Source organism: Strigops habroptila, chromosome 3, assembly GCF_004027225.2.
Source record: "Strigops habroptila isolate Jane chromosome 3, bStrHab1.2.pri, whole genome shotgun sequence".
NCBI lineage: Eukaryota > Metazoa > Chordata > Aves > Psittaciformes > Psittacidae > Strigops > Strigops habroptila.
Window position 1 is genome coordinate 57,485,359 of NC_044279.2, and position 25,191 is coordinate 57,510,549.

The 25,191-nt window shown below is 39.2% G+C and overlaps 1 protein-coding gene across 3 annotated transcripts in view; it reads right to left on the reverse strand.

The window, feature by feature from the left end:
- Positions 1-21,943, reverse strand: part of MPPED1 (metallophosphoesterase domain containing 1) — a 64,210-nt gene extending 42,267 nt beyond the window's left edge. The window contains exons 1-3 of one of the 3 annotated variants that reach the window (XM_030479546.1): positions 21,865-21,943; positions 7,473-7,738; positions 2,055-2,236 (exon numbers count right to left, since the gene is read on the reverse strand). In XM_030479546.1, the coding sequence (XP_030335406.1) occupies positions 2,055-2,236; positions 7,473-7,624 (334 nt within the window). In that variant the 5' untranslated portion in view covers positions 7,625-7,738; positions 21,865-21,943. Of the gene's footprint in view, positions 1-2,054; positions 2,237-7,472; positions 7,739-10,537; positions 14,645-21,292; positions 21,417-21,864 lie in introns of those variants that run through there. The other 2 variants (XM_030479545.1, XM_030479548.1) reach the window with 2 other exon arrangements.
- Between the last annotated feature and the right edge of the window lie 3,248 nt (positions 21,944-25,191).

The following is a 25,191-nucleotide window of genomic DNA, read 5'->3' on the forward strand; positions in this document are numbered from 1 at the left end:
CCATTCACTATGGACTTTGCAAACATTCAGGGTATTCTAGTGTTGTTAAATTGTTCATTAAAAAAAAAATTAAACCAGCTAAAGTTTCCATTTTGAATTCTCATTGACTGCAATTTAAAGAAATAGTTTACAGTTCTGAACTGGAACAAAACTTTAAATGCTAGTTGATGAAACCTACACCATGACGCCAAATTATTTTTCTAGATATTATTTTTCTATTGTATTTTTTTTCTAGTGGATCTTCCAGAATGAATTTTTCTGGTAAATTGTTTTTAATATTATTCTTCTATTGGATCTTCCAGAATGAATTTAAAAAATAAGTTAAATTTTTCCTTTCTTCAAATTGCCAAGAAACTGAAAAAAACTCTGACTTGCTAAATTTGCATATCTCAAAGATGCTCTTGCAAAGATATAGCTCAAACCACCAAGATCACCTTTTCCCAAACTGCATGTGCTACCATAAAATTGGAACATGCCCGTAAAGTCAGAAAATGAAACCTTTTGGAATAAAAATGATGAAGACACCATCATACAAATGCCTTGGGAAATTTCCCTATCACACTGACAGTCTTTCAGCTTACAGACTTCTTCAGAACACTGTACAGCTGTGACCAGCAGGGAGGCAGATGGAGAACAACGGAGACAAAAACTGTGCAGCGAGTAATGTGTGTAGCCACCATCCTTGCTTGCTAACAATATCCCAAAGCACTTTTCTTCCCACATCAGCAGATAAATAAAATTAGTATTATTTAGAAGGGATAACCATATGGTTTGTGTAATCTTTTTACGCTATTTTCAGTACATTATTATACTACATGGTAGAGACCAACAAAATAGGATTAAAATTTGCTTTCTCTTTTACAACCAACCTGTTCCATTTGGATACCATTCTATGATTCAATGATACAGAGACAGAGGTGAGGGCACTATACCAGTGTATTACTTCCACATGCTATCCCTACTTTAGTACTCATAGAACAATGCAGTTGTTCCATGTGAGGCATATTATTGGGTTCCCAAGCTCAAACAGGTATTTATTTGCCTTGCTGATAATTAGTTAGTAAATATTTGATTAAATTGTAAAGTCCTGACTTTTTTTTATATTCCATTTCAGCCTACATGTATCTGTCTGATTCGTGCCTTCTCAATGTGGAATGCTGTAATATGTAGGAAAAAAAAAAAGATCGGAATAATGCAAAAATATTAACTACAGGAAAGAAAATAAACCTAAACCCTGAAATCCATTACTCTTAAACTGTGTCCTCTCTCTCAGCAACTCCTTCATTTCCTCTCACCCTTTTTTTGATAATGAAGTATCAGAATCCAGAAGCTATTTTCATTCTAAATTAAGGTATCCACACTGCTGCAGGAACAATACCGATCAGGGTTTTTGTCTGGATATGTTTTCCCATTTTCACTGTCATTTTTTTTTTAGCATATACAAAATGTTGCAGAAGCACATGTAAATCACCACTCTCTTGCCCAGTGGAACAGAATTTCAGTTACCAATGCCAACAGTTGCCTACAGAAGGCATCTACATCTGGTCTGCTACACCCAAGACAGCAACCACCGGCACACGTTTTGCTTTGTTTGGAATTCATCACCGTGGTGCAGCTGAGCCTCAGATAAAAAAAAAACCAACTATGAGCCTCCAGGGTTAAACAGACAAATGTTTTCAGTCACAACAACTTTTTTTGGGAAGGAAGCAAAGCCATAACAATGTATGTAAGAGGTTTTATGTAAATCATTAAAGGCCTACTGACTTAAATTGTTGCTAACACCAAGAAGTTGCTTAATGTACACTTGAGAGTGTGAAGGCAGAACAGATGAATTGTCTCACAAATCTTATTTGCTCAGTTGGAAAAATGCAAAAATATTTGTAAAAAAAAAAAAAAACAAAAAAACTGACTCCTGCTCATTGCCATTGAAATTTAACAGTCTAATTAATATTCATCATTTCTGAGTGCATGATGCCTTTTACTGAGAGGCAGAAGGGGCAGATACAATCAGTAAACAAATTTACTGTCAAATCCACACAGAATTCAATACCTACCTAGCCACTCGTTGAATTTTTTTACTTCACTAGGAAGTCCCAGCTCAGTAAAATCACCAGCATGTATTAACACATCTCCATATGGCATTTGGATGGGATCAGTTCTTGAGTGAGTATCAGAAATACAGACAAATCGTGTATATCCTGGAGGTTTGGGAGCATCATGGGGCACCGGATCAACCCTGTAGGAAATGCATCACAACAAGGTTATAAAGTACTTATGTACTTCTTAGTGTCTACTTTTCAATTCTAATACTATGTTTTACCTTTACAAAAGATTACACAGACTTCTAGATCTGGCTGGAAGGGATTTATTAAAACAAACCTAACACTAATGGGAGGTGTAAAAATTCTTGATGTTCACATCACAACATTTTCAGTATTTGTTGGGTAGATGGATTAATTTAAAGAGATTAAGGAAAAAAGATTGGACTATGGCAGTTACTCTGACACAAATACAAATAAATCAAAGGCATCACCAGTTTCAAAGGAATACTTACTATCCCGTTTCATTGTTTAAATATGATTACACAATATACAGGAAAAGATTTATTTTAGATACATAAATACATTTAAATGCATTTTTTCCAATTATAACTTTTTTTTTTCCTGCGAGTTATATAATTCCAGCAAATTTAATTAACACATTTTGGAGATATGTTTCAGTGTGTTAATGCAAAGCAGCGTAAGAACTCTCCTGACAACAGCTGTAAATGTACATTCGAGTCTGACTATTTCAGGATAAATGTGGCAACTTTCTGGGTTTAATTATACTAAATGAAATCAGATGCTGTGAGGGGTGAAGCTGCATTGTTCAGAGCCCAATCTCGATATTCAAAACTGAGGAAACTAAAAGATCTGACCCAGTTTGATGAGACTTATGGTTTAGAAGACAAAAGCAGAGAAGACTTCTCTGCTATATGAGGAATACTTATTTTCAACTCAGTCTTTTTATCCTCAATCCGTATTTTGTTAAAATATATAGAAGCAAACATATCTATACGCAGCTATACCGTATCTGCTATTCCAGTTAGGGAATTCTCGTGGAATAAAATTTAAATGCCAGAGATGCGAGAGTTATATTTATGTCACTAGAAAACAGAAAGAGATAGAGAATTGTTATGAATTATTTTACCTTTCCAAAATATATTTTGAAAGGACAAATAAAATTATTTTGGTTCAGTGTAGCAGTATGTAATACATATCGTTATCCCTTGCTGGTTGGGCTTAAATTTAGGAGCTTACTTTTATATAAATAAACTCAGAATAAAAGTTAGAGATCTTTGCTATTAATAATACTACCCCTGCTTACTGGGTACATTTTCAAAAGGCATTTTATTGCTTGAAAGACATAAGATAATAATCTTTATAATCACATAATCTTTTCTCCAAGTCAAAGAATTCTATGAAATTTATAGGCTGGTAAACTGAGGTGGTTTTGACAACTCCATGAGATTAGTAAGAGAGCGAGGAACAAATCTAAAACCTTCAAATCTTATTAAATACAGAGAAGTTCTTAGCATTTTCCATAATATAACTACACAATTAGAGTATGAACAAATTATTTCATACCAGTCTTTCCTACACCTTTTTAGGAAGAAGACATGTTGGGGTTTTTACAGCAGTACTGGAGAAACAGCTTTTTAGAACAAGAACCTTGTAGTTGTCTTTTTGAAGTTCCAAGTTTTGAGCAGAAAGTAACCAGACAGGAGGTAAGGAGTAAAACCTGCTGTGATCAAATCATACCTAATGAATACCCAGCAGTATATATATGCTAGTGGGATATGTAAACAAGCATGTACTTCAAGTTGTAAAACTTGGCTTACAAACAGTGGAACATTTGGACCTGAGAGAGCAGCTGCAAACACTGCGTGTAAGGCTCAGGGAGTGTGTATGTTGCAAGAGAACAACAGGCACATGTCAAAGGGTAGGTGAAAAAAAATGTTAGATGCAGGAGGTCACAACCTCAACCGTGCAGCTGCATTACTGCCATCACGTGTTAACACCACCTCTGTTTTGGACGCAGGAGAACTGCCATAGAGCAAGTTCCATGGGCAGTGAGTGGAAGTAGCAGGTTTGCAAAGGAATATGGATGGTGAATGGCGGGGTTTAGACTAGTGAGTGAGGCTTGTCATAAGGTGTGAAGGGTAATGTATTCAGCTCATGGAGTTCCTCCACAAAATGAACTGTGATGGCTAGATAAAATGATGAGATGCTGACACTGGCTAGCACTGCAGCCTTTCAAGCTAAAAAGATTAAACATTAGTTCAGTAAACAAATTTCTGATTATTGTTCTTGCTGTCCAGCATGTGAGTTACGGGTCATAGTAGTAAGGCAGCTTTAAATTATGCTTACTACCCTGGTACAACATAAGGATATGGACTGGTCTAAAACACCACTTTTTGACTTCTTGTGGTAGGGTAGCCTTTAAAGCTGGTGCTGCTTCTCCTTCAGAAATCTCAGCACAGCGGTAAGTTGGGTGTTGGGGAGTAGCATGCATTTCACATGTTGCTCCTCTGAGGCTGAACAGAAAAAACAACAGACTTACCATGGCAACCCATGCAGCACATAATACACATGCTTTTTCTTATAGTTTGAATGGGGATGGAGAAGATGTGGACAGCATGTTCCTGGTTGCTGAAGTATGTATAACTTTTAACACATGTGCAATGGGCCAGAGAATTTTCATGGGGAAAAAAGCATCAGTAAAAAAAAAAACAAAAAACAAAAAACAAAAAACAAAAAACAAAAAACAAAAAACAAAAAACAAAAAACAAAAAACAAAAAACAAAAAACAAAAAACAAAAAAAAAAACCACACAAAACAAAAAACAAATGAGATGCAGATTTTTCACATGGAATTGATATGCACACACTGAGGCCATATATAGGTAAAAACATATGTCAAGTTTCACAAACGCATCTAAGTTGGATTACTGGAAATAATTTCTGAAGGCTCCATCCCCATATTTTTGTGTAATGCATTCCCACAGCAGCTGTCACACCAACACCCAATGCACCGCTTCCAGCATGAGCAGAGGAATAAAGATCTGCTGATTATTTTTGTGCAAATGCTTTTGCTTTTCTTTAAACCCATATGAAAACTTGCAGAGAAATTGAAAAGCAAAGTCAAAAAATCTCAAAGCAAAACCACTGCCAGAAGTTAGTTTATACATTAGGTTTCAGTGGTTTCACAAAGGAGCAAGACAGGAACTTTCCAGACACAAGTGACGGACTTGAAAATACTGCCAGAATTTACCACCCTTGTCAGTGGCAACCCAATCATCACACAAGCACAGGTATGCCAGACCAAAACGGGGCTATTAATAGGTTCTCAGCATGTTATGTGTGCTAAAAGTGAAACAAGAAATACAGAACTGCATGAAGGACCAAGGAAGAGCTGCAAGATTGAATTCAGAAGAAAAGGAGCACAAAAACCCCCTGTAGTTAAAGTAGTTTACTACGAGTTCACATGTTAACAAGTCTATGTGCAATCTGTTTATGATTGCCTGCAACATCACTAATATAGGTATTTTGAACCACACACAAAGACACAGGAAAGCCCTCACCTCTCTGAAGTCAGTGACAAAACTTGTATGGACTAAAGCAGGGCTAAGATTTCACCCATAACAATCAGGAATAAAAGGTTCTTTTGTTACACTTTTTATGTCTACTTTTCCCTTCTTTGTTACTATTCTATTCATTGGTAGGAGGCAAAAGCAATCCTGCTGGTATTTAGAAACATTACTTACAATTTCTGTACCAAGAAGAAGAGGAGGTCAGATTGTGGTTAAATGTTTCAATTGATTTAGCCTGTTTTTCTAGTTGTACAAGCTTCTTCAATAGTATTAATCATTTATGAGAGATTGCTAAACTCTTCTGAGGATCCATTTTCTCTGGATAGCTTATTTTCAACTTGCTTAGGTGCTGAATTTCTATCATGCAGTTGACTGTCTAAGCCCTCCAGTAATATGATTTGCTACTGGTTAGAAGTTGTAACAGCATATTGTTGAGTACCAAGTGGATACTAATAAATAACTTATTTTCAGCCCAGTAAGAAACATTCAGCTTTTAAGACCAGTGAACAAATTCATGAGTGCCCAGGAACTGTCTCAATATTCACAAATAGCTAAGCCTCAACAAATAAAGCAACCTGCATTTGGCATTTTCATTTGTAAAAGTATTTCTGAACCCACGTTTGTTTGTTTGTACTTTTGCTACCATTTGCCAGCTCTGTAAACAAAAGATGTTTCCCAATGCTAACACTCCACTCATTTTACTGTTTGCATTCCAATAAGTATCTAAAAAAACCCAACACAGACCATAAGCTAATACACTGCCCCCAAAACCTGAGTGTTTGCTCACTACCCTGATATATATGTCAGTCTTCAGATTTTTTTTTTATAAAGTATCTCATTTATGCCAAAGAATGTATGTAAGCATTCACTAAATAGACACATAGAATTCAGTCATAATTGATGAGTTTTTTAACTATAGAAATCATGGCTTGTGTTTGTAAATTATCAGATCATATTAAATACCAAAAATGCGAATGAGGTGATTATTTATCAGTCTTCCTAAAGGAAAAAAAGTTTCCATTAAAAAAAAAAAAGAAAACCAGCCTTCTGATCTAAAGAGAAGGCTGCTTCTCTCTATAATAAACACAATAAAATGGTGCAGACATTTTTATTCTCTATAAAAATATTTTACAGTAGATTTTTATACTTATTTGTAATAGCTTTACTGTTTTGCTTTTCCTTCTGGCTTTAAAGTTTATGGCAGGTTTCATTTTGTAATTATAATTCTCCATTTTACATTACAAGTAAATCATTTAGAGCAGTTAATTTTACTGATGTTGTCATTATATAAGAAGTCAGAAACAAACATATTATTTTAATTACTCTTTAAGCACTTGGCATCTTCAGCACATCAGTATGAAAGTAAGTCGTCGGATGGGTGCCCACACTATTTTATTTATTGATGTGATTTTTCCCTTGAATGTAGCTGTAATATAACTAACCAAACAGTATGTGTTGTACAGAGACAGGATGGTATTTTCAACAGCTATTTACATCAATAAGTAAGTGCACAATGCAAACAAACATTATTAAGATCGCAGAAAGTATCATCCTTGTAGCATCTTTCATTTTATTACCACTGCTTGTTGTTTATTTCTTTTTAATACGTATTATGTATTAAAGTAATGCTAGATGAGTGATCTTTCTTCCATCCTTTAACAAAGTACGTACTTATACTTTCTGAAAGGACTGATTTTGTATCATTACAGTAATTATTATTAGAAAGGCAGCAAAACGGTGTTCTTTGAACTCTTTTTGACTGGTCCATCAAATACCACATCGACAAGGCAATAACAATTCAGAAGGCTGTTCTAGAGCAATAACAAAACTATAATACTTACATTTGCACATGTGGGGGCTGAAAACGTCCCTGGTTAATGTTGTAGAACGTGAAAGCCTGTGTGGGGTTGGAGCTGTACTCATCCACTTCAATTATCAGTCTACTGTGCTGATGCCTTCTAGCTGCCATAATGTGCGACTGGGAGAAAGCCATGCTTGCACTGCGTAGTTCAGCTTTTTCAGGCAATCATATCTGCTATCTTCCTACATCGACGGAAGAAGACCATGACATCTCCTTACCTAATCAGCACACTCCCCTTCAAAAAACCTAAAAGCAGATTGAAGAGAAGGAGCATAACTGTTTGACAGTTAATATGTTTGGAATTGCTTTATTTAATATGAGATGAAAATGAAGGGAGGATATGGAGGGGCGAAGACACACAGACTCAAGAACTCATCACAAACCTTTCCAACTCAGCAATTTGATGAACATACTTTAGCTGTGGGTGGGAAGCACGGAGAGGAAGTAAACTTGCTGAAGAACACAGGGGCAACTTGCTCAAGTATTTCAGACATTTAATACAAAACTTACAAGATATGGCAGCCATTCAGAAAGGTGTGTCAAATAATAATGTTTCTTCAACCTAATCATTTCCTTTCCTTTTTATTGCATTGCTGAATATTTATTCCCCACCCTCCAAAAAAAAAAAACCCACCATACACGGCTGTGCACAACTGAAAGGCGAGTTAATCAAACAAGAATCAGTTTAACCAATTCTTCAGAAAGTCTGCACCATTTATTACCAGGAAGCATTGCAAGTGGTTGTTCTTTACATCCCAAGGAACAGAGCAAAAGGCCTTCTGTGCCCTTGCTCCTGGTTTTATAGCACCACTGAAGGAAGTTGTGACACAGATATGAAGGGCTCCACCCTACAAACACCTTCTCTTCTCAGTCAACACTAACCCAACATTCTGAATTCACTGGAAAAGAAAGCAATTCAGAGGCTAACACACAGTTAAATGTTACTAAGTATTAAAAAAAAAGTAAAATCCGTACAGGTTTTATGCTTGGGAATAATTTTTTCCCTGAAGGTTATGCAAGTCTAGAACAGCAGCACTGAAAACTAGCAGAGGAACAGGAAAGTGAAATCAACCAAAATGCAAAGAGTATCCCCTAGAAACAGCAGAAAGTAATTTAAATGTGAATTTTACTTTTATTTCCCAGTTTTAATAAAAAATGGATTATAAGATATAAAGGTGGGTATTTTTACAGTATAATTTTGCATCCTTTTAAAAAGTTGTCTGTCTTAAATATTTACTTTCATGCAAGGAAGGGCTCTTTTCTTCTAGGGAATAGAAGTGATCGGCCTCAGAAAATGCATTTCATGAAAAACCATGCCAGAATGCAGCAAGTCACTTAATACATGCAGTTGCTGGAAAGCAGGACTACAAGTATTTTATGTGACCTTGCTGTTGTGCCTTACTTCCATTCTGAAGGGACCACTGCCAAGAGTGATGCATGTCTTCATAGTCACTCCAATTTTTAAAGCTATTTACAGGTACTTAGGTCCAATTCAGTTCTAGTGGCAGTCAAGCACCTAAGCATCTTTAAAAATCTGGGCTTCAGTCTTTGCTTAACTACTACAGATGTTAAGTGCTCCAAGAAGTGGCAGTCTATTTTTGTTTTGGGAAATCTTGTTCTTAGGAAACTAAAATGAGGGATTCAGCTTAGTTTTGTTAGTTGCTGAATGGCTGTAAAATGATGACAACTTGCTGTCACTAACAACTGGCAGGAAAACAGTCTAAGAATAAAAGAGCAGATTCCTTCATGCCCTCCCCTAGAATTGAGTGGAAAGGAAATGGCAGAATAACAACAAAGAAAATTTTGGATTTTAAACACTCTCAGATGCCGTGTTCAGGCTACGGAACAAGCAGCAGCACAAAGGAATGTGCCAGAGCAGGAGGAGAGAAGGGAGGCACGATCCTTGTAAGAATAATCAAGTACAAATTGCTGCATTTAGGAAATAAGAAATTATGACGGCAGATGTGAAGAACCCTCCCTGAGGAGCTTCCTGTATTAAATGATGCATTTGTAAAGAAGTTTGAATAGGCAAGGTCAGAGATTTTATAGGGGGCAAACTGTTCTAAGTGAACCTACTTCTATTTGAAAGAAACTATTAGAACTGGTGACCTCTAGAAATATTCTCCAGTAAGATTAATAATTAATGATTCCACAGCTCCACATAAGGATTTCAAACTACCTGAAAGACACGGCCTTTGTTTTATAATTCAGGGATTATGCCCACTTTACACACAACTGATCTACAGTTACAAAGGAGTTAAGGCACTGCCTTAGGGACTAGAATCTCCCTTTGGCCTTAGTAAGTTCTCAGGAGCTCACAGCAGCTGAGAAAACAGCTTCTGTCAGCCTCCTCTTCGGGTCCTGTCTTTCATGACTTATCTCAAGTTATATATCACATCTGCTGCAGAATCAGTAGATTTACGCAGGTACCCTAATATCCACTCTTAAGCTCTGCCTCCTCTTTCTGGGTAAGTGGAAAATAGCACTTACCAACACAAACTCAAAAGAACAAATTTGTTTGCAAACAGAAACAAAACCACAGCCAGCACACCGCCAATATACCCTTTAGTGCTGAAGAGTTCTCGTAAGCAGGGAATCAAGCCATGCACATGGGAAAGTGTGTGAATCATACCATTAGGCCAGCTTGAGAGGATGCTAGCCACAGACATTCAGCAAGAAGTTCACCATATAAACATGTAGGAAACAGAAAGACAACATATTTACTTGAGGTAAGGAAAAAAAGACAAGAAGAAAACAAAATAAAAAAAAAAAAAGGGAGGAAAAAACCCTGGTATGCCACAGCACTGCTAATCCTTCTGCCAAATGACAGTCACCCAACATCAACCCTGGACACATAAAAAGCATCCAAGACTGAAAAAGAAAGAGACAGATCCTGCAACAAACATTAAGTAACTAGCAATCATATGAATAGCCTGTGATAAACAAGAATCAGATATGTAACACACATAATCAGTAAGCATAATTCAATAGCCAGCTTCATTCAAGCTCATTTCAGAAACATACACAGATGTCTTTGAACCTTACCTTTCAGTCTAGGGTTTTCTTCCTGCATAAGTGGTTGGCTGACTACTAACATTCTTGGTGTTCGACAGAACAAGCTGTCTCTTTGCAGCTTGACTGATAACCAGACTGACACCCATTACTCCCCTCTTTCTGTTTCCATTTCGAATAGTCCCCAAATCATAACTTTTTCTTTCTTTTAATATTCAGAACTTTCTTCCTTTCCCAAATCAGGGTATAAAATGCAGCAGGGAAATAATTATCTGCTTCTATAGCATGCAAGTTTTAAAATTATATGCCCAGCATTACCAACACAGAGCATTAAAACTCAAATCCCCACAGCAACAACACGCTAACCATCCTCTTCCCCCAGACTTATGGAGCTGCGGGATGTCTGCCAGGGAAAAACAGAGAAATGTAAAAAGGACTGCAAGAACATGAATACTAAAATAAATACCACAAACCTGGCTGTTAGAATCACAGACTGAGAAAAAGCTATTAAATCAGCTAAGCCATCTTCTTACTGATGGCAGGAATGTTCTCCATACATTATATTTCTGCTGTTCTCTCTAGCATATGGTCAGATGTTCTCAAGAGCTCTGACCCAAAGCTCATTGTGTACAATGGACACTGCTCCACCATCTTCAGAAGGCTTTGCATCAGGCCATAAACTACGTGAATTGCAACATCTGTCCTGAGGCAGGTCCTTGAACCCAGATGTATATTTAAGTCTTTTGATGAGGTCCTCAAAAAAATCTTTGCATTAAGATTTTTATTTTTTTTTCTTTTTCAGCCTGAAATTTCTGGTATTTTCATCTCACAGCCTTCTTGTATAGCTGGCATAATTACTTCCCTCTTTTACATGAATTTTCCAGCCTCTTTATGCATCCTGTTTTTTTTTTTTTTCATTTCAAGCCAACATTTTATTATAATCTCACTTCTTCACTCTCAGATTCTGCTTTATTCTATGTTCATCCTACGGTTCACTCTCATGGCCACTAATCTCTTGCTATATCTCATTCCATTGCCCCCACTGTTCCCTTCATCATCTACCCTTTGTCTCAAAGCCTAAAAACAACAACAAAAAAAGGGCGTTTTCATGCAGCTATAAAACATCAAAGCCATATTTTTTTTTTTTTTTAGGGAAAGCCAGTAAGACAATAGCAGTAAAATACCTTAAAGCACACGAGAGTTTGTGATAGACCACACAGTGTGACACACTCGCTTCTTGTGTAAATTTTCGATACTGTTAACCAGAAACCCTTCCAAGAGCTTACCCAAGGGCTCAGGTCTTCCCCCATATTGCACTACTGTGCTTTTCATAAGCTGCCAGGTGATCCTTTAAACAGGGAAGTAGACCTTTTATTTAAACCCCAAAAAAAGCATTACAGAGTATTTCACAGCAATGGTCCCAATTGTCATAGTAACATTTCTATAACCACTAGTGATTGGCTTCATTACCACAAATTACTATTTTTGTCTTAAACACAACCCCCCAAAGCTTGTTATAGACTGACCACCATGAAACCAGTAAAGCAATTGCTCACTATGAGAAATAGGCTGAAAATGCTACAGGGTTTTTGCTGTCTAAAATACCCATATTCCAGATAGAAGCAAATCAATGGAACTAGTCTGCTATCTTCAGTTCTGCCATCGGGAAATGAATACTGAAATAATCCTAAAAAGTCATTATTCTGTGGGAAAGGATGAGCCAGGCAAATCAATCTGCAAATGAAAGCTTTACTAAAGAGATACTCTCCTCTTCCTCCTCTTCATTTTCTGAAACAGAATGCAAGACCTGGCACACCAAAACCACCACGTCTCCCCTGAGCAGACCGGACTTACTTGACAAAATTAGGACTTTAAAGTGAAGGCAGCATAATCAAATGTCATTGAGACACTTGTAGAATTTAAAGTTGATCATGCACATTTCTGCTTTCTAAATGAGTATGATTTATTGCAGATGGAAACATTTCTCATTGCATTTTAAAATAAACAAATAAAACTGCAAGATGTTGAAGTGAAATACGCACATATAAGCCCTTTTGCCAAAGCAAACGCTTTATGTACCTGCAATTTGTGTCAAAGAGAACTAAACAACAGCATTAAAAAATGAACAGACTTGTCAAGGATATCTGAATTACAGTTTCATAACCTGTGGTGCCATTTAAGGTGTTTACCACCCTCACAAACCTCTCAGAGTTCTTCATTATCAACAGAGCAACTTAGATATCCTGCTGGGAAACCTAACCCCACTTCAGCCCCAGCAGCAGTGCGGCATTTGAGAGTGTTAGTTCTTCTAAATGCCAGTTCAGCGGTGGTGAACGTGCCAGGGTGACAGCCTTTGAGCCTGCAGCACTCCATCCCCAGCTCAGACAACATGCAGAGGGGGTGGCACCTGCACCAGGCCTGGCACCATTCCCCAGCCCGCTGGTGCGCCTCAGGCCTCCACTGCGGAGACCTCCACAGAACTCCATATCCATACAGGCTAAGAAATCCCCCAGTTTAAGCATCAAATACACGTACAAATGAGTTCTGTAATGCAGATTTATCTAAAAAAAAAAAATAAAATTGAAACGCACTCACTGGTCCATTCTGTGAGTACCATGAGAACACAACACACACTGCTCCATCTGCTCCTCAGAGGTTAAAGCATATATATATTGCTGTGCAAGCCTGTGAAGTTGTCCTAAGGTCAAAATATGGAATAAAAACCTTACGAATGGTTCTTTCTCATGGTTCTTACCACGGTTTTCACAATCCTCATCTGGTAACTAGAGCACATACAATGAGCTCCACCATGGTATTTTCAAAAACTTTTGCCCATGGTGTACCTTTAATTGAAAGAGATTTTAAGCATCCCGTTTTTCAGTCACTGCTCTCTTCAGTGGCTTCTGCTGAAAGAAGTTACCAAACCCATGATTTATTAAGGGGACTCTTTGGATGGTCTTTTTAAACCATGTTTGAGATGGTTCTCTGTGCCAGCGAATCCACATTTGTTAACTGTTACCAGCCAAATACTCAGTTCTGTGACTGTATATTTAACCTTGAAGTCAGAGCTATTCCCATCCACATAACCAAAACCAAGGGACATAATTCTGAGTTACTGGTATGCCTCAAAATCTTAACTCACTTCTGTGAGAAGAAAGGTAATATCTATCCTCTTTTGTTTAGAATCTCCTATTTCACCTACCAATGAATACTTCAGTGCCTCATCATATATATCACATATTTGTTAACTGCAGATGTACAGGGCACTGAGCAATCTGTTTTGTAATGTGTAAAAAAATCAGTGACTTAAATAAGACCTCTTATTTCTCCGTAATTACAATCACCTTAACCTGCATCAGAAAGAAACAAAATCCCCCAAGATATTTCTCACCATGCTAAACCACACATCATCGTTCTCCTTTGCTGATTATACTGACCTGTCAAATACGGTATGACAAAATTCTTCCCTGAAATTAATTTTTTTCTTCAAGTTAGTTTTCACCCATTGCTCTCAAACACAAATACTGTATATTTCTCTCATAACTTTATTTATAAAGAACACTAACACACTTGTTAGCTTAAACTGTCATAAAAAGATTATACAGACACATGAAGTAGGAAATGAGAGAAATTATTCGTCTTTTCGAACTGTGCCCTAATATCCACTTCTGTGGAGTTTCCTCCAAAAATACACTGTACCTATTATATGCCAAAGTTCTGACCAGGAATCCAGAAAAAAAGATAGATAAATGAGTTCAGAAAACACAAAAATCACACATTTACCTATGAAATATAATTTTGTATTTATTTAAAGCTTAGAAACCTTCTTAGCTAGTCTTACTTTGAAGGATGATTTTATGATTTAAAATTGCTTTTTCTCATTTCCCTACTTAGGTTCCCAAAACTACAGTATCTGAATATTCTATTTATGAAGATTTAATTTTATTTTGGCTCACCAGCAGTATCATTTTCTGAATCAAATTCTCATCCATATAAATAACTTTTCATTTATTCAATTTAAAAAATAAACACAACCTAATAATATTGCTTTGTTTTCACCTTAAACTTCCACTTTACAATATATCCAATATATTTTAGATTTAAACACTGCAGTACTCTAAGATTTACAAATAGACTGAACATTTGTCAAGGCTAAATGCATTATTGTAATCCTACACAGGATCTTGCCTGAATGTATAAAACATTATCATATTTGGATAAAATATTTAAATGGATACATTTTTCTTAAGTAAAACCAAATCTTTTCCTTGAAAAATATACTGTTTTGGCTCAATACTACCTGTATTTATTCCAAAATACCTGCAGAGGTAGCTAATCTATTTAAGTAATTAACTCTAGGGGAAGGAAATTTTAAATAAATATCTAAAAGCCACAAAACTCATTCCTCACTCTAACAAAATTGCCTTCATCTCTGGCAGTATTTCAAAATCTATTATGTTACTGAAAATCATGAGTATACATTCATAAAGGACAAATTACAAGTCCCAAAATTAGGGAAAACAGCTAAAAATACAAATTATGGTGGGGAATTATCAAAAATGGACATTCCAATAGGACTAAAGTAGGGTTGTGAGTATTTGATTCTACATTTCAGTCTACAATTTGGGCACGTGATCTGATTAACCTCTTGAATCTCTCAAAACATTATTTACTGAGAAGAAGACTACGTTAAGTACTGAAACGTTACATATTTAAGAAACAGTTTGGTTTCATTTTTAACTGAAGAATGTTTTTTGCCTTCACGCTTTTGTGACAACTGGCCTCACATTCATTTCCTAGCCTTACCTGTACAAGCCCCACTGGGTCAAGTTCCACTTGCCTGCAACACATACGTACTTTATTCTGACCAATTTCAATGGAAATTGTATATAAACGCACAGAATTTGACCAATTTGATCATTCATGCATATCTGAGGGCAGAATACATTCCATCTGGTTTAGTGTGTTCACTCTGATGCCAAAATTGCATCAGAATATGTCATATGTCTATTTAGTAGACAGTTGTAGTTTTCGTGTAAGCATTCAAAACCCGTGCTGGTCACCAGCAGCATTAGTCTGTGGGTCAGCAAAGTACAGCAAAGGTGAATGGCACACAACACCCCTGGAACAGCCAGCAGTAGAGACAGCAACTCCCCTGCTCTGAGTTTAGCAGGAGCCAGGAGCTGCTGCTTTATACACAGGAACATTAGTACTGTTAAGACAGTTCATAGGATCTTCCCTGTTTGTGCAGCAGCACCTCTCGACTGTGGATAAATTTCTATTGCAAATATTCTCGTCCAATTCCAGACAGAAATTTGACACTAACAGCTCTTGAAATGTTGCTGATCTCTATGTCAATACACAAGAATGGAACATAAAAGTGGTCAATCTATTCCTGTAGTTCAAGATGAATGAAATGCCAAAGTACCAGCACACAAATATATACATAAGGTGGAATGTAGAACACAGCTTACACGTAGATATATTTATAGTGATACTACTTCTGAGACCAGTGTATCTTTTTCTGTTAGGGCCTGGAGTTAAATTGTAGACTTAATCACGCAAATCCTTAACAGCTACATTTTTTTCTCTTAGACACAAAACCTGGAAAATTAAGTATACCATCCTATTAATTTTGTTGTTTTCACTTTTCACTCATTTAGCTGCACCCATCCCATTGAAATTCTTCATCTCATCTGATTCATGTTCAGGAAAGGACTTACTGGATTTGTTCTGTTTACTTTTCCAAGCATCTTCTCCAGGACTAATAGAAGGAAAAAGTACTCAGCAGTTCTTTTGGCCACTCACTCCTCTTACCATCAAGTCATGTCCACAAAAAGCCCCCCTGCATAGTCCACATGAAACTGAAACAAAGGCAACTAAACCCTTTCCTTCAAAGTAAAAGAGACAGGAAAGACAGAATGGGGGAAGTCCCAGACACATAGTCCTGAGGGGAAGCGTTTCAGGTCAAACACCTCTGGATATTCGTCAGACCTAAAATGGATCCTACCAATTAGCAAAGCATCCAGTCCTACAGTGCCTTTCTCACACATGGATGCTTCAAATCACTGCTCTCCCTGAAGCTGAAGAGCTCATAAAAGAAGCAAGGCTCAGGAGAAGAGCTGTATGGAGAGTGCACACACGGCAGACCATGGCAGCTAGGCTAGATCAAATGGAAGCTATCACACTGCAAACACTGGGCAGGCTGTGCCAAGTGAAAGGAATAAGTTGGTCAGTGACTGGGCTGGATGCCTCCGAACTGTGACTCCAAGCTGGATGCACTGCACATCAGCTGATTCGCTGACTGCCTGAAAAACTGTTTTGAAAATTGTTTTTGGACTGACTACAAATTTTCATGTTACACAAAAGGTGCTAAAGCAAAGCCAAACAGTTTAGGGGTGAAAAGTAAAGGGAGATCAAAATGAAAAAATATTTAGGAGGAAAACATCGACGTAGTGAATTATTTCAGTATACATTTTTGGCTTTTCTTTTCCCTTCCGTCTTACTTGATGAACATGGTGAAACCAGAATATTTTTTTGGTGTTGCCAAATCTGAAGTTTCCACTGAAATGCATTGAAGCTGACATTTTTTAAGCTTGGGCTCTTGTTCAAGGTACTAGATTATTAACTACTAGCACTAGCGAAGTTTTAATCCATCTCATCCCCGCTGCATTAGGCAAAGTATCTGGAACTTTTACCAGAAACTACTTATACTAGCGACAAAGTGTTGAGGGGCAAAATTCAGATGCACCTCAGAACAGCAACACAGAAAAGATAAAGACCAAGCAAGAATTTTTTTGCTTTTCTACCAAAGAACCAGAATAAAGGCTGTCCCGCAAAGTCAAAATAATCCTAGTATTCTAGTATTAATATGTATTATAAGTGACCACAGATCAGGTGAAATCCAACGATAAACTATGCTACACACTGTACAACCATACAGTAACAGAAAGCCTCTGCCCCAAACAGCTCACACTCTCCAGAAACTCAAGAAAGGATATGGGAGAAAAATAACAAAGCCACACGGAGAAATTATCAGTGCAATGGCAGAACACTATGTTCCTTCCACTTTCTTCTATGGAGAAGGAAAAAATAAGCAAGATTAGTGTCACAAAAGACAAAAGCAGCAAGAAGATGGGATACGATAGAGTTAGTGAGAGGAGCAAAAAGGTGATAAGAAATAAAGTGGCATGCAGGATGTTTAAGCTATACAGCACGTTAAGCAAAGTGATGTGACTGAGAGAGCTGGCAAAAAGGGAGCTTGAGCAAAACAGCCAATTAGGAAAAGGCAGAGAAAAAACAGTCAAAAATATCAGCAACCATCAGTCTCCTTTGTATGCTGCTTCTACAGCTGCTCTGCTGGCTTGAGTCTTTGGTTGAATGGCAAGACCATCACCTGCCATAAGGGAAACTGGACTGGCTGTACAGCAGAGGAACTGAATTTAAAAGGTCGAGAGGACATGCTACATGAAAAATAGCTTTTGGAGAAGTAATACATACTAAATATAGTGATCTTGGGTTTAGCAGAAATGTATAGATTAAAAATATACACCAAATAAGTGCAAATACTTGCAATTGAAATACATTATACATCTTTGCAATTGAAATATATTACACAATTGAAATATATTATACATTCAGAAATGTATTACACCTCTGAATCTGAGTAAAAGAGAAGTCCTTATTACACTAATATTAGTATGGCTTTCCACAGTCACACAATACACTGTATTTAAATGACATTATGAACCAAATCTTACTCCCATAGTAAATTATGGCATTTTAAATAGCAACTGAATGGAAAACCCTAAGTATTTTGTATTTAGGCTAGTGTAATGAATCCCAAATCAGTTATGACTGCAAGTTAGTACATATATACCATGATGGTTATTTGTTAATCCTAATGCAATTTCCACTGTCTTATCAAATCACAGCAGAACTGTGACACTTGTTGACAGTTTCAACAATGAGGTCAAGCAGTGAGCAGCCATAAAGAATTAACTGCTTCAGCCTCCAGAGGTGGTCACTGCAAGAAGCCATTACCATAACAGCTCTGCTCCTTTTTGCAATAGATCTTATACTGGACTGTCATTCTGCAACCTTGACTAAAAAGATGACTAAGAGGAAGTCAAAGGATAACAGCCAGCCCCGTGACCTTTAAGGACTCTCTTAGATTACTAACTTTGCTTATATCTTGAAACATAACCAAGAATATCCAGGATTTAAACAGAAGCATGTATTTTAAGTTAGAAATAACAATTACGAAAACACCTTTCCCTCAGACACTCTCATACAGACCCAATTTGCTTATGGACAATGAGCACAGAATCCAAACTGGTGTACGATCCAAAACATATAAATTAAAGTTTCCAGCACTACACTTAAGTCTTATTCTGAGAGCTGATACTCTGTGTTGTAATATCCTAATATATCTTACTGTAACAGAACATGTTGAAAGGCTTTTCCTTCAGACTATCTTACACATCCTCCTTGAATTCTTCAAACCAAGGTTCAGCAAGAATCAAATGGACTGATTTGTTTTCACTGTGTTTATTATCATTTGAGATGAAAACTGTTTTCATGGACAAAAATATTAAAATTCTCCATTATAAATGTACTTTTTTATTTACTATCTCATACTGTTTCCATATGTCCGAAAAAATAAACTGACCTGAGAATTGACTAAACAGTTACCTGGTTTCAGAAGATTAGAGTCTCCTTCCTTGTAATTCAGTGGCAGAATTCTAGCTGACTTAAAAAACAGTAACCTTTTTATATACCTGTACATGTTTTACTATGTAGAAGAGCCCACTCCTGTGTAATTCTCCAGGTGAGGAGGACTGCACCTGTGGCAGCAGATCTGATCATATTTGGTTCCTAGAAGACCCTAATCCAGAACTTTTTTTTCCAATTCCATATAATAAATTCAATTAAATAAATATGATCACAAACATCACTATACTCTATGAAGCACTAACTCAAGAAGCAGAAACATGAATGTGAGAATTGGCTATGTATGCCAAAACAGAACTCCAGTCCGCTTTACATTCCTGCTGACAGTTCCTGTAATGAGCATGCAGCATTAAATAAAACCATGACCTGTTTAAATAAAGATCAGAGCGCAAGCTTTGTCTTTGCATTCTCTCATGTTTGTTGTTTGGCATCACAAACTAATACCAAAACATGTATCTTATTAACACCAGCTCAGTAGGTTTTCATACAGGGCATGAGGGGTTTGCTCTCGTCCACCAAGTACATTCATGTGTCTTTAAAATGGGCATTTTTCTTCACACGAACATATACAGGTATTCTTGGCGGTTACTCTGCTTTGAATTGGACTTTGAATAGGAGAGCAGGGAGAGAAGAGAAAGGGAATAATGTACAAGGAAGAAATTTTAAGATTCTTCTGTCTCAGACAGCTTGAGACAATGAAACAAACCAAATGTCAAGCTAAAACTGTTTAAACATACCATTAAAATTTTACGGGTAATAATTAGTATTAAACAATTCATACATTTGTATCATACAAGGGATAGCCACTACACTTAATCATTTCAAAAAAATACATAGGTAAAATAGAAATTAACTCCCACCTATTTGTGTAGTACACTACCAGAAAATTTACAGTGCCTGGCATCATAAAACTGTTCATTACAAATGGGTGCAATGCAGATTACCATCATATAATCCTTCAGTGGTCTTCTCAAAAGAGACATTCTTTATCGGTTACCAAATTTCAGACATGCATGTTTAAAATTGTAGTCTTGTATTTTAAACATCTATTGATATTCTTTCGAAAAACTGAGAGTTCACTTCACCAGGAGCCAATCACAAAGTTTAATAATCTTGCCTAGTTATCAATTCATCCAGAATATCCAAAGCTCCTTTACACTAGTCAGAATTACCTATGAAATTCAGTAAGGCTTAACTGAAGTTGAAATGGCTATCAATCCCATACATTATCAGCAGATCTCTTAATTATGATATCGTCAAGGTAGAGATTGTGCAAGCAGAAATCTTCGACTACTGATCTTCCGCCAAATAAAATGGAATGTTTAAAATCTCTCTAGTTTCTGCATGTTCCCCATCTTTATCCCCTGCATTATTCCAGACAAGAATACACATTTATGAATATATTCCACACTGCCCATCTGAAAATGCAAAATATAAAATGCAGGTGTTACGAAAGCAATGTACTAAAAGCAATGAAATCCCTACCTAAACGTCCCTAATCTTTTTTTTCTTTTCTCCTCCACTGCTTTGAGCATGCTGGATACCAAATGAACAGCGCGATAAACTGCATGAAAATCAGCACGAATCCTAAAAAAACCCACTAAACTTATCGAGCGGTTTCCTCCCGGAACAAAACTTTAGAGGTCACTAAATCCTCTCTTACGACAAAGGAAAGTTCTTCCACTTCCATCACCCCTTCCCCCGGCTACGCGAGGACGGGAAGCTATCGCGGAAGGCGCACACCAGTTTTCCTGGGGGGCTTTTTCCCCTCCCGGGAAGTCTCCGGCGGCGGCTGGTGACACCTGAGCACGGGAGGGGGGCAGGATGAGCGGGGCGGTGTGGCTGCCGCTGCCAGCGGTGCGGGCGCCCGAGGGTCGCTGCCCAGCCTTCGCGGGAACTCTGCGAACAAAGTAACTTAGCGGCGAGGCGGCGGGGCACGCGTGGGGCAGGGGCACGGACTGGCACGGCCGGGGAGAGGAGCCCCCGGAGAGGCAGGCGCGGGCAGGGCACCGGCAGCCCTCAGCCCTTCCCCGGGAGCACAGTGACAGCCCTTACCTTCGCACACCCCTTCCTCACGCCCGGCGGCAGGCGAGCGCCGGCAGAGCAGCACGGAGGCAGAGCGAGGGCAGCTGCGAGGCTCTCGGCGGCCCTCCCTCCGCCTCTCTCCCGCTCCTCAGAGAAGCCCTTCCCCGCCCCCCCGACCGCCTCACTCTCTCTAGCTTTGGGGCATATATATGATTTTTTTTTTTTTTTTTTTTTTTTTTTTTTTAAGGAGCAGAGAGAAGCCACGGGGAAGCTTGGTTGGGAGAAGCAAAGCCCTGACGCGCTTGGGGGTGGGTAGGTGGGGGGGGGGACAGCTGGGGGGGTTTCAGACCCTTGCACAGCAACACAGGCAGACCCATCCCCCCCGTCTCTTCAGTGCCCAGCCACGGAAGGCAGCGCTGAGGCTGGAACCTCGCTGCCTCGAACCGATCCCGCACCAGGGAACGGGCCCTGCGCACAATCCCCCCGCCCCGAGCCGGCGGGGAGACCCCGCCCGGGGCGGCCGCACGCATCCTTCCCCCGATCCGCATCCCTGCAGGGGCAGGGGGCCGTCGGGGGCAGGGGGTCTCCCACAGAATACTTACCCTGCCCGCCGGGGCTGCTTTGAGGACGCAGGATTTTGTGCAAGCGATCGTCTCCTTCTCCGGGAGCCCAGCCTCCCCTCCCCCCCCCCGCCTCCCCTCCCCCGCCTCCTTTGGGGGGCCAGGAATCCCCCACTGCCGGCCCTCCCCTCCTCCCCGCCCGGCTGGGGAGCCCGGCCAGCCGGCCGTGCCCCGCGTCGCCGGAGCTATGAGCTGCCCGGGGCCGCGGCCGGGCCGGGTACGGGGCCCGCCGTACTCCATGGCCCCTGACCGGGGCCGGGACGCGCTACCGGCCCACGCTGCGGCGGAGGCGCGGGTTGGCGCCCTTCTGCCTCGGGTGGGGGTCAGCTGGGGGCGGCGCGGTGCCGCCTCCGGCGGGAGGAGAAGGCTGCGCCCCCCAGCCCTCCGCATGACGGGCCCGGGGCAGAGTGGAGGCAGCACCCTGGGGAGCGCCTGTGTGTGTACGGAGGGAGGCAGCAGCTCCGCGCCGGCCTTTCGGGGGGCGAAGGGGTGGGATCCCGGCCTCCGGTCGCCCCCTTTCTCCCCTCAGCAAGCGGGGGGAAGTTTGGCCGCGGGGCTCCCGGGGGTTCTGCGTGCGGCCAGGCCGCGCCGCGCCGCGCCGGCCGTTAGGCGGGAAGGCGACCGTTAGGCGGGCGGCGCGCTGGGGTCAGCGCCAGGCGCCCCCACGGCTGGAGCCCTTGTCCCCGCCGCGGCCGAAGTGTTCCTCCCCGGATAGCGGCTCGGGGCCGGGGAGCCGCTGGCCGTCCCTTCAGCAGTGCCGGGGGGCTGCGGAGGTCCGGTCCGGTGTGAGGTAGCGGTAGGGCAGCGAGGAGCATCGCGGGTGTCGTGAGGGAAGGCCCCGTCCCTGCCAGCGCCTGATGTATTTCTCAGAGGCACTGAGCATGCACAGCTTCCCTTCGCTTCGAAATCAGGCCATGACAGAATCATAAATATATAATATTACACTCCTATGATATTATGAGTAGAGAGCAGGAGAGTTAAATGCACACATCGAGGAGAGGCAAATTACATATAAAGGGCTTTACTGCACAATTGTTGAGCCATTCTAAAATGAAGTATTTTAGAATCCTTCCAAGAATAAATTTAATTCCTGCATGCTTGCTCCCGTATCGCCTGCTAGGCAAGGAAGCGTGCTGGATATCTAGGAACAATTAGTGGAGTTACATCTGCTTCTAGTGCACATGGTAACTTTATCACTGATCAAACTGTCTTTTTAATCCTGAGCTGGAAAATACCCATTCTATAAAAGAAAATTGCAATTTGGACATTTGTTCTATGTCAGGATGAAATAGGAAATTTTCTGGAGGAAATAAAGGAATGCGCCTCAGCCTAGCCCCATAGTCAGTGTGTTACCGAAACAGAGGCCAAACTCGAACGCAGGCCTCCGCACAGGGTGGAAAATACCTCAGCTACCCACTGAGCCATTATCTATTCTGCATGCAGATGGAGATGAGGCTGGGCTGTGCATCAGAAACAGAAATTGGACCTCAGAACCCTCCCGCACAGTTTTCTGTTACTGGCAAAACATATATTTATCATGAAAGTTTGCATTTTGGCATGTCAGCGTTTTTTACAACAATATAAATGTGCTTGAAAAATTTTTGATCAGCCTAATGGTTAGGACCTATTAGAAGCTGCAGAACATAGTCACAATCAATTCACTTATTCAGATGCATGAATACAAGCTTAGGAAAGTAATTACAGGCACCTTTTTTTGGAAATCTTGAGGCTGTGTAGTTTCCCCATGGGAAATATGAGTAATAAATTCCTACCAAAAAAAAAAAAAAAGGAAAGAGGAAGCAAATGGGCTAAGCATTTTCCTTATTTATTTTTGTCTTTAATATTGAAAATTGTTGATTAAATGTTCCAGGTAGGGTAAGGGTGGCTGGCTGTAAATCCTTCATTTTAACTACTGTTAAAAAGAAAAAGCAGAAAGAAACTGATCTTGGAAATTTAGATCTTCTTGTTTTTTAAATTTTTAGTTGTCTTTCTTAAGAGAAATTGATTTCCCTTTTTTGGTGAAGATGTAAACATAAATTTGGAACTGATCAGTATTACCTAATCTGGCTATTTTGATTCTTCAAATAAGAGATGACATTGTATCTATACCCATTGAATTCATCATCTTAGCTTTAAACTCTTTTATTCAGAATATTAATTTCTCACCCTTTACTGTTACAAAATAGTGAACGGTACTTTACATTTTAGTTAGTTATGATTTGCATCAAGTTCTGGTTGTATGAAAACTGACATTCAATTATAATTTGCATGTGGTCATTTTAAATAGTTCGTCAGTACTACCTTAAATGTGCTTGGATCATTTCAAAAGCATGTTTGCATTTTAAAATATTTCATGAAAGAACTGAAATAATGGCCTGTAGGATGGGAATTAAATGGGAAACTTCTAGTAGCTATGTCCTTCACAGTCTTAGAGAAGGTGGATCTTATCCTCTCATAGTTAGGTTTAGCTGTAGATTGACTGAGGAAAAGAGGCAATCTTACTTTTTCCACTCGTAGGTTGATTTTTCAGCTTTGAGTTAAATAGTTCTTAACTGAACTACTTGAACGGATTGAAACAAAGAAGATATTCACCCTGCCTGCAGAAGAAACTGCAGGTCCCAAAAATTTCTTTCCTGCATCAGCTATCTCCTGTTCCATCTGCTTAGCCAGTGACTTCAGTCGGATTAATGACATCACCTTCTAAACTTCAGCAGCAAACATCTTTTTTCACTGACTATTAACTCCCATCAGTACACAACAGCAAGTATAAAACCAAATTTAGCAACAGTATCAAGTATAAAAAAAGATGCAGATAAAATACTGACAAAATGTTATTTAAGTTTTTCAAAATACTGAATTTCAGAGAAAATATTAGGGAATAATGTTATCCAGTTAGGACAGTACTTGTAATGGGATTTTGATCCAATTCATGGGATAATGAAGCAAGGGACCCCTAAATAGTTACCCTTGGTTGTCCAAAGAGATTGTTATTTTAAGGTATATCTTATTTTTTTTATGTATACCTTATTTTTTGCATTATTAGTTTTGATGACAGAAAGTGCTCTTACATGAACCTTTACTTACATAGCAACAGACAAAAATGAATTTCAAGTGAATGGGGAGAAAATGATCCATTATCTAACGTGAAAGGTAGTTGGGCACATGAAGTTCAGATCACTGGGGAAGGCAGAAATGGATAATAAATACAGTCCTGTATAACCGTGCATCACTTTATTTCTGCTGAAGTTTTGTACTTAATTTGGCTTTTTGGTGGTTGACAACTATTTATGTGTAGTTTAGCTTAAATCT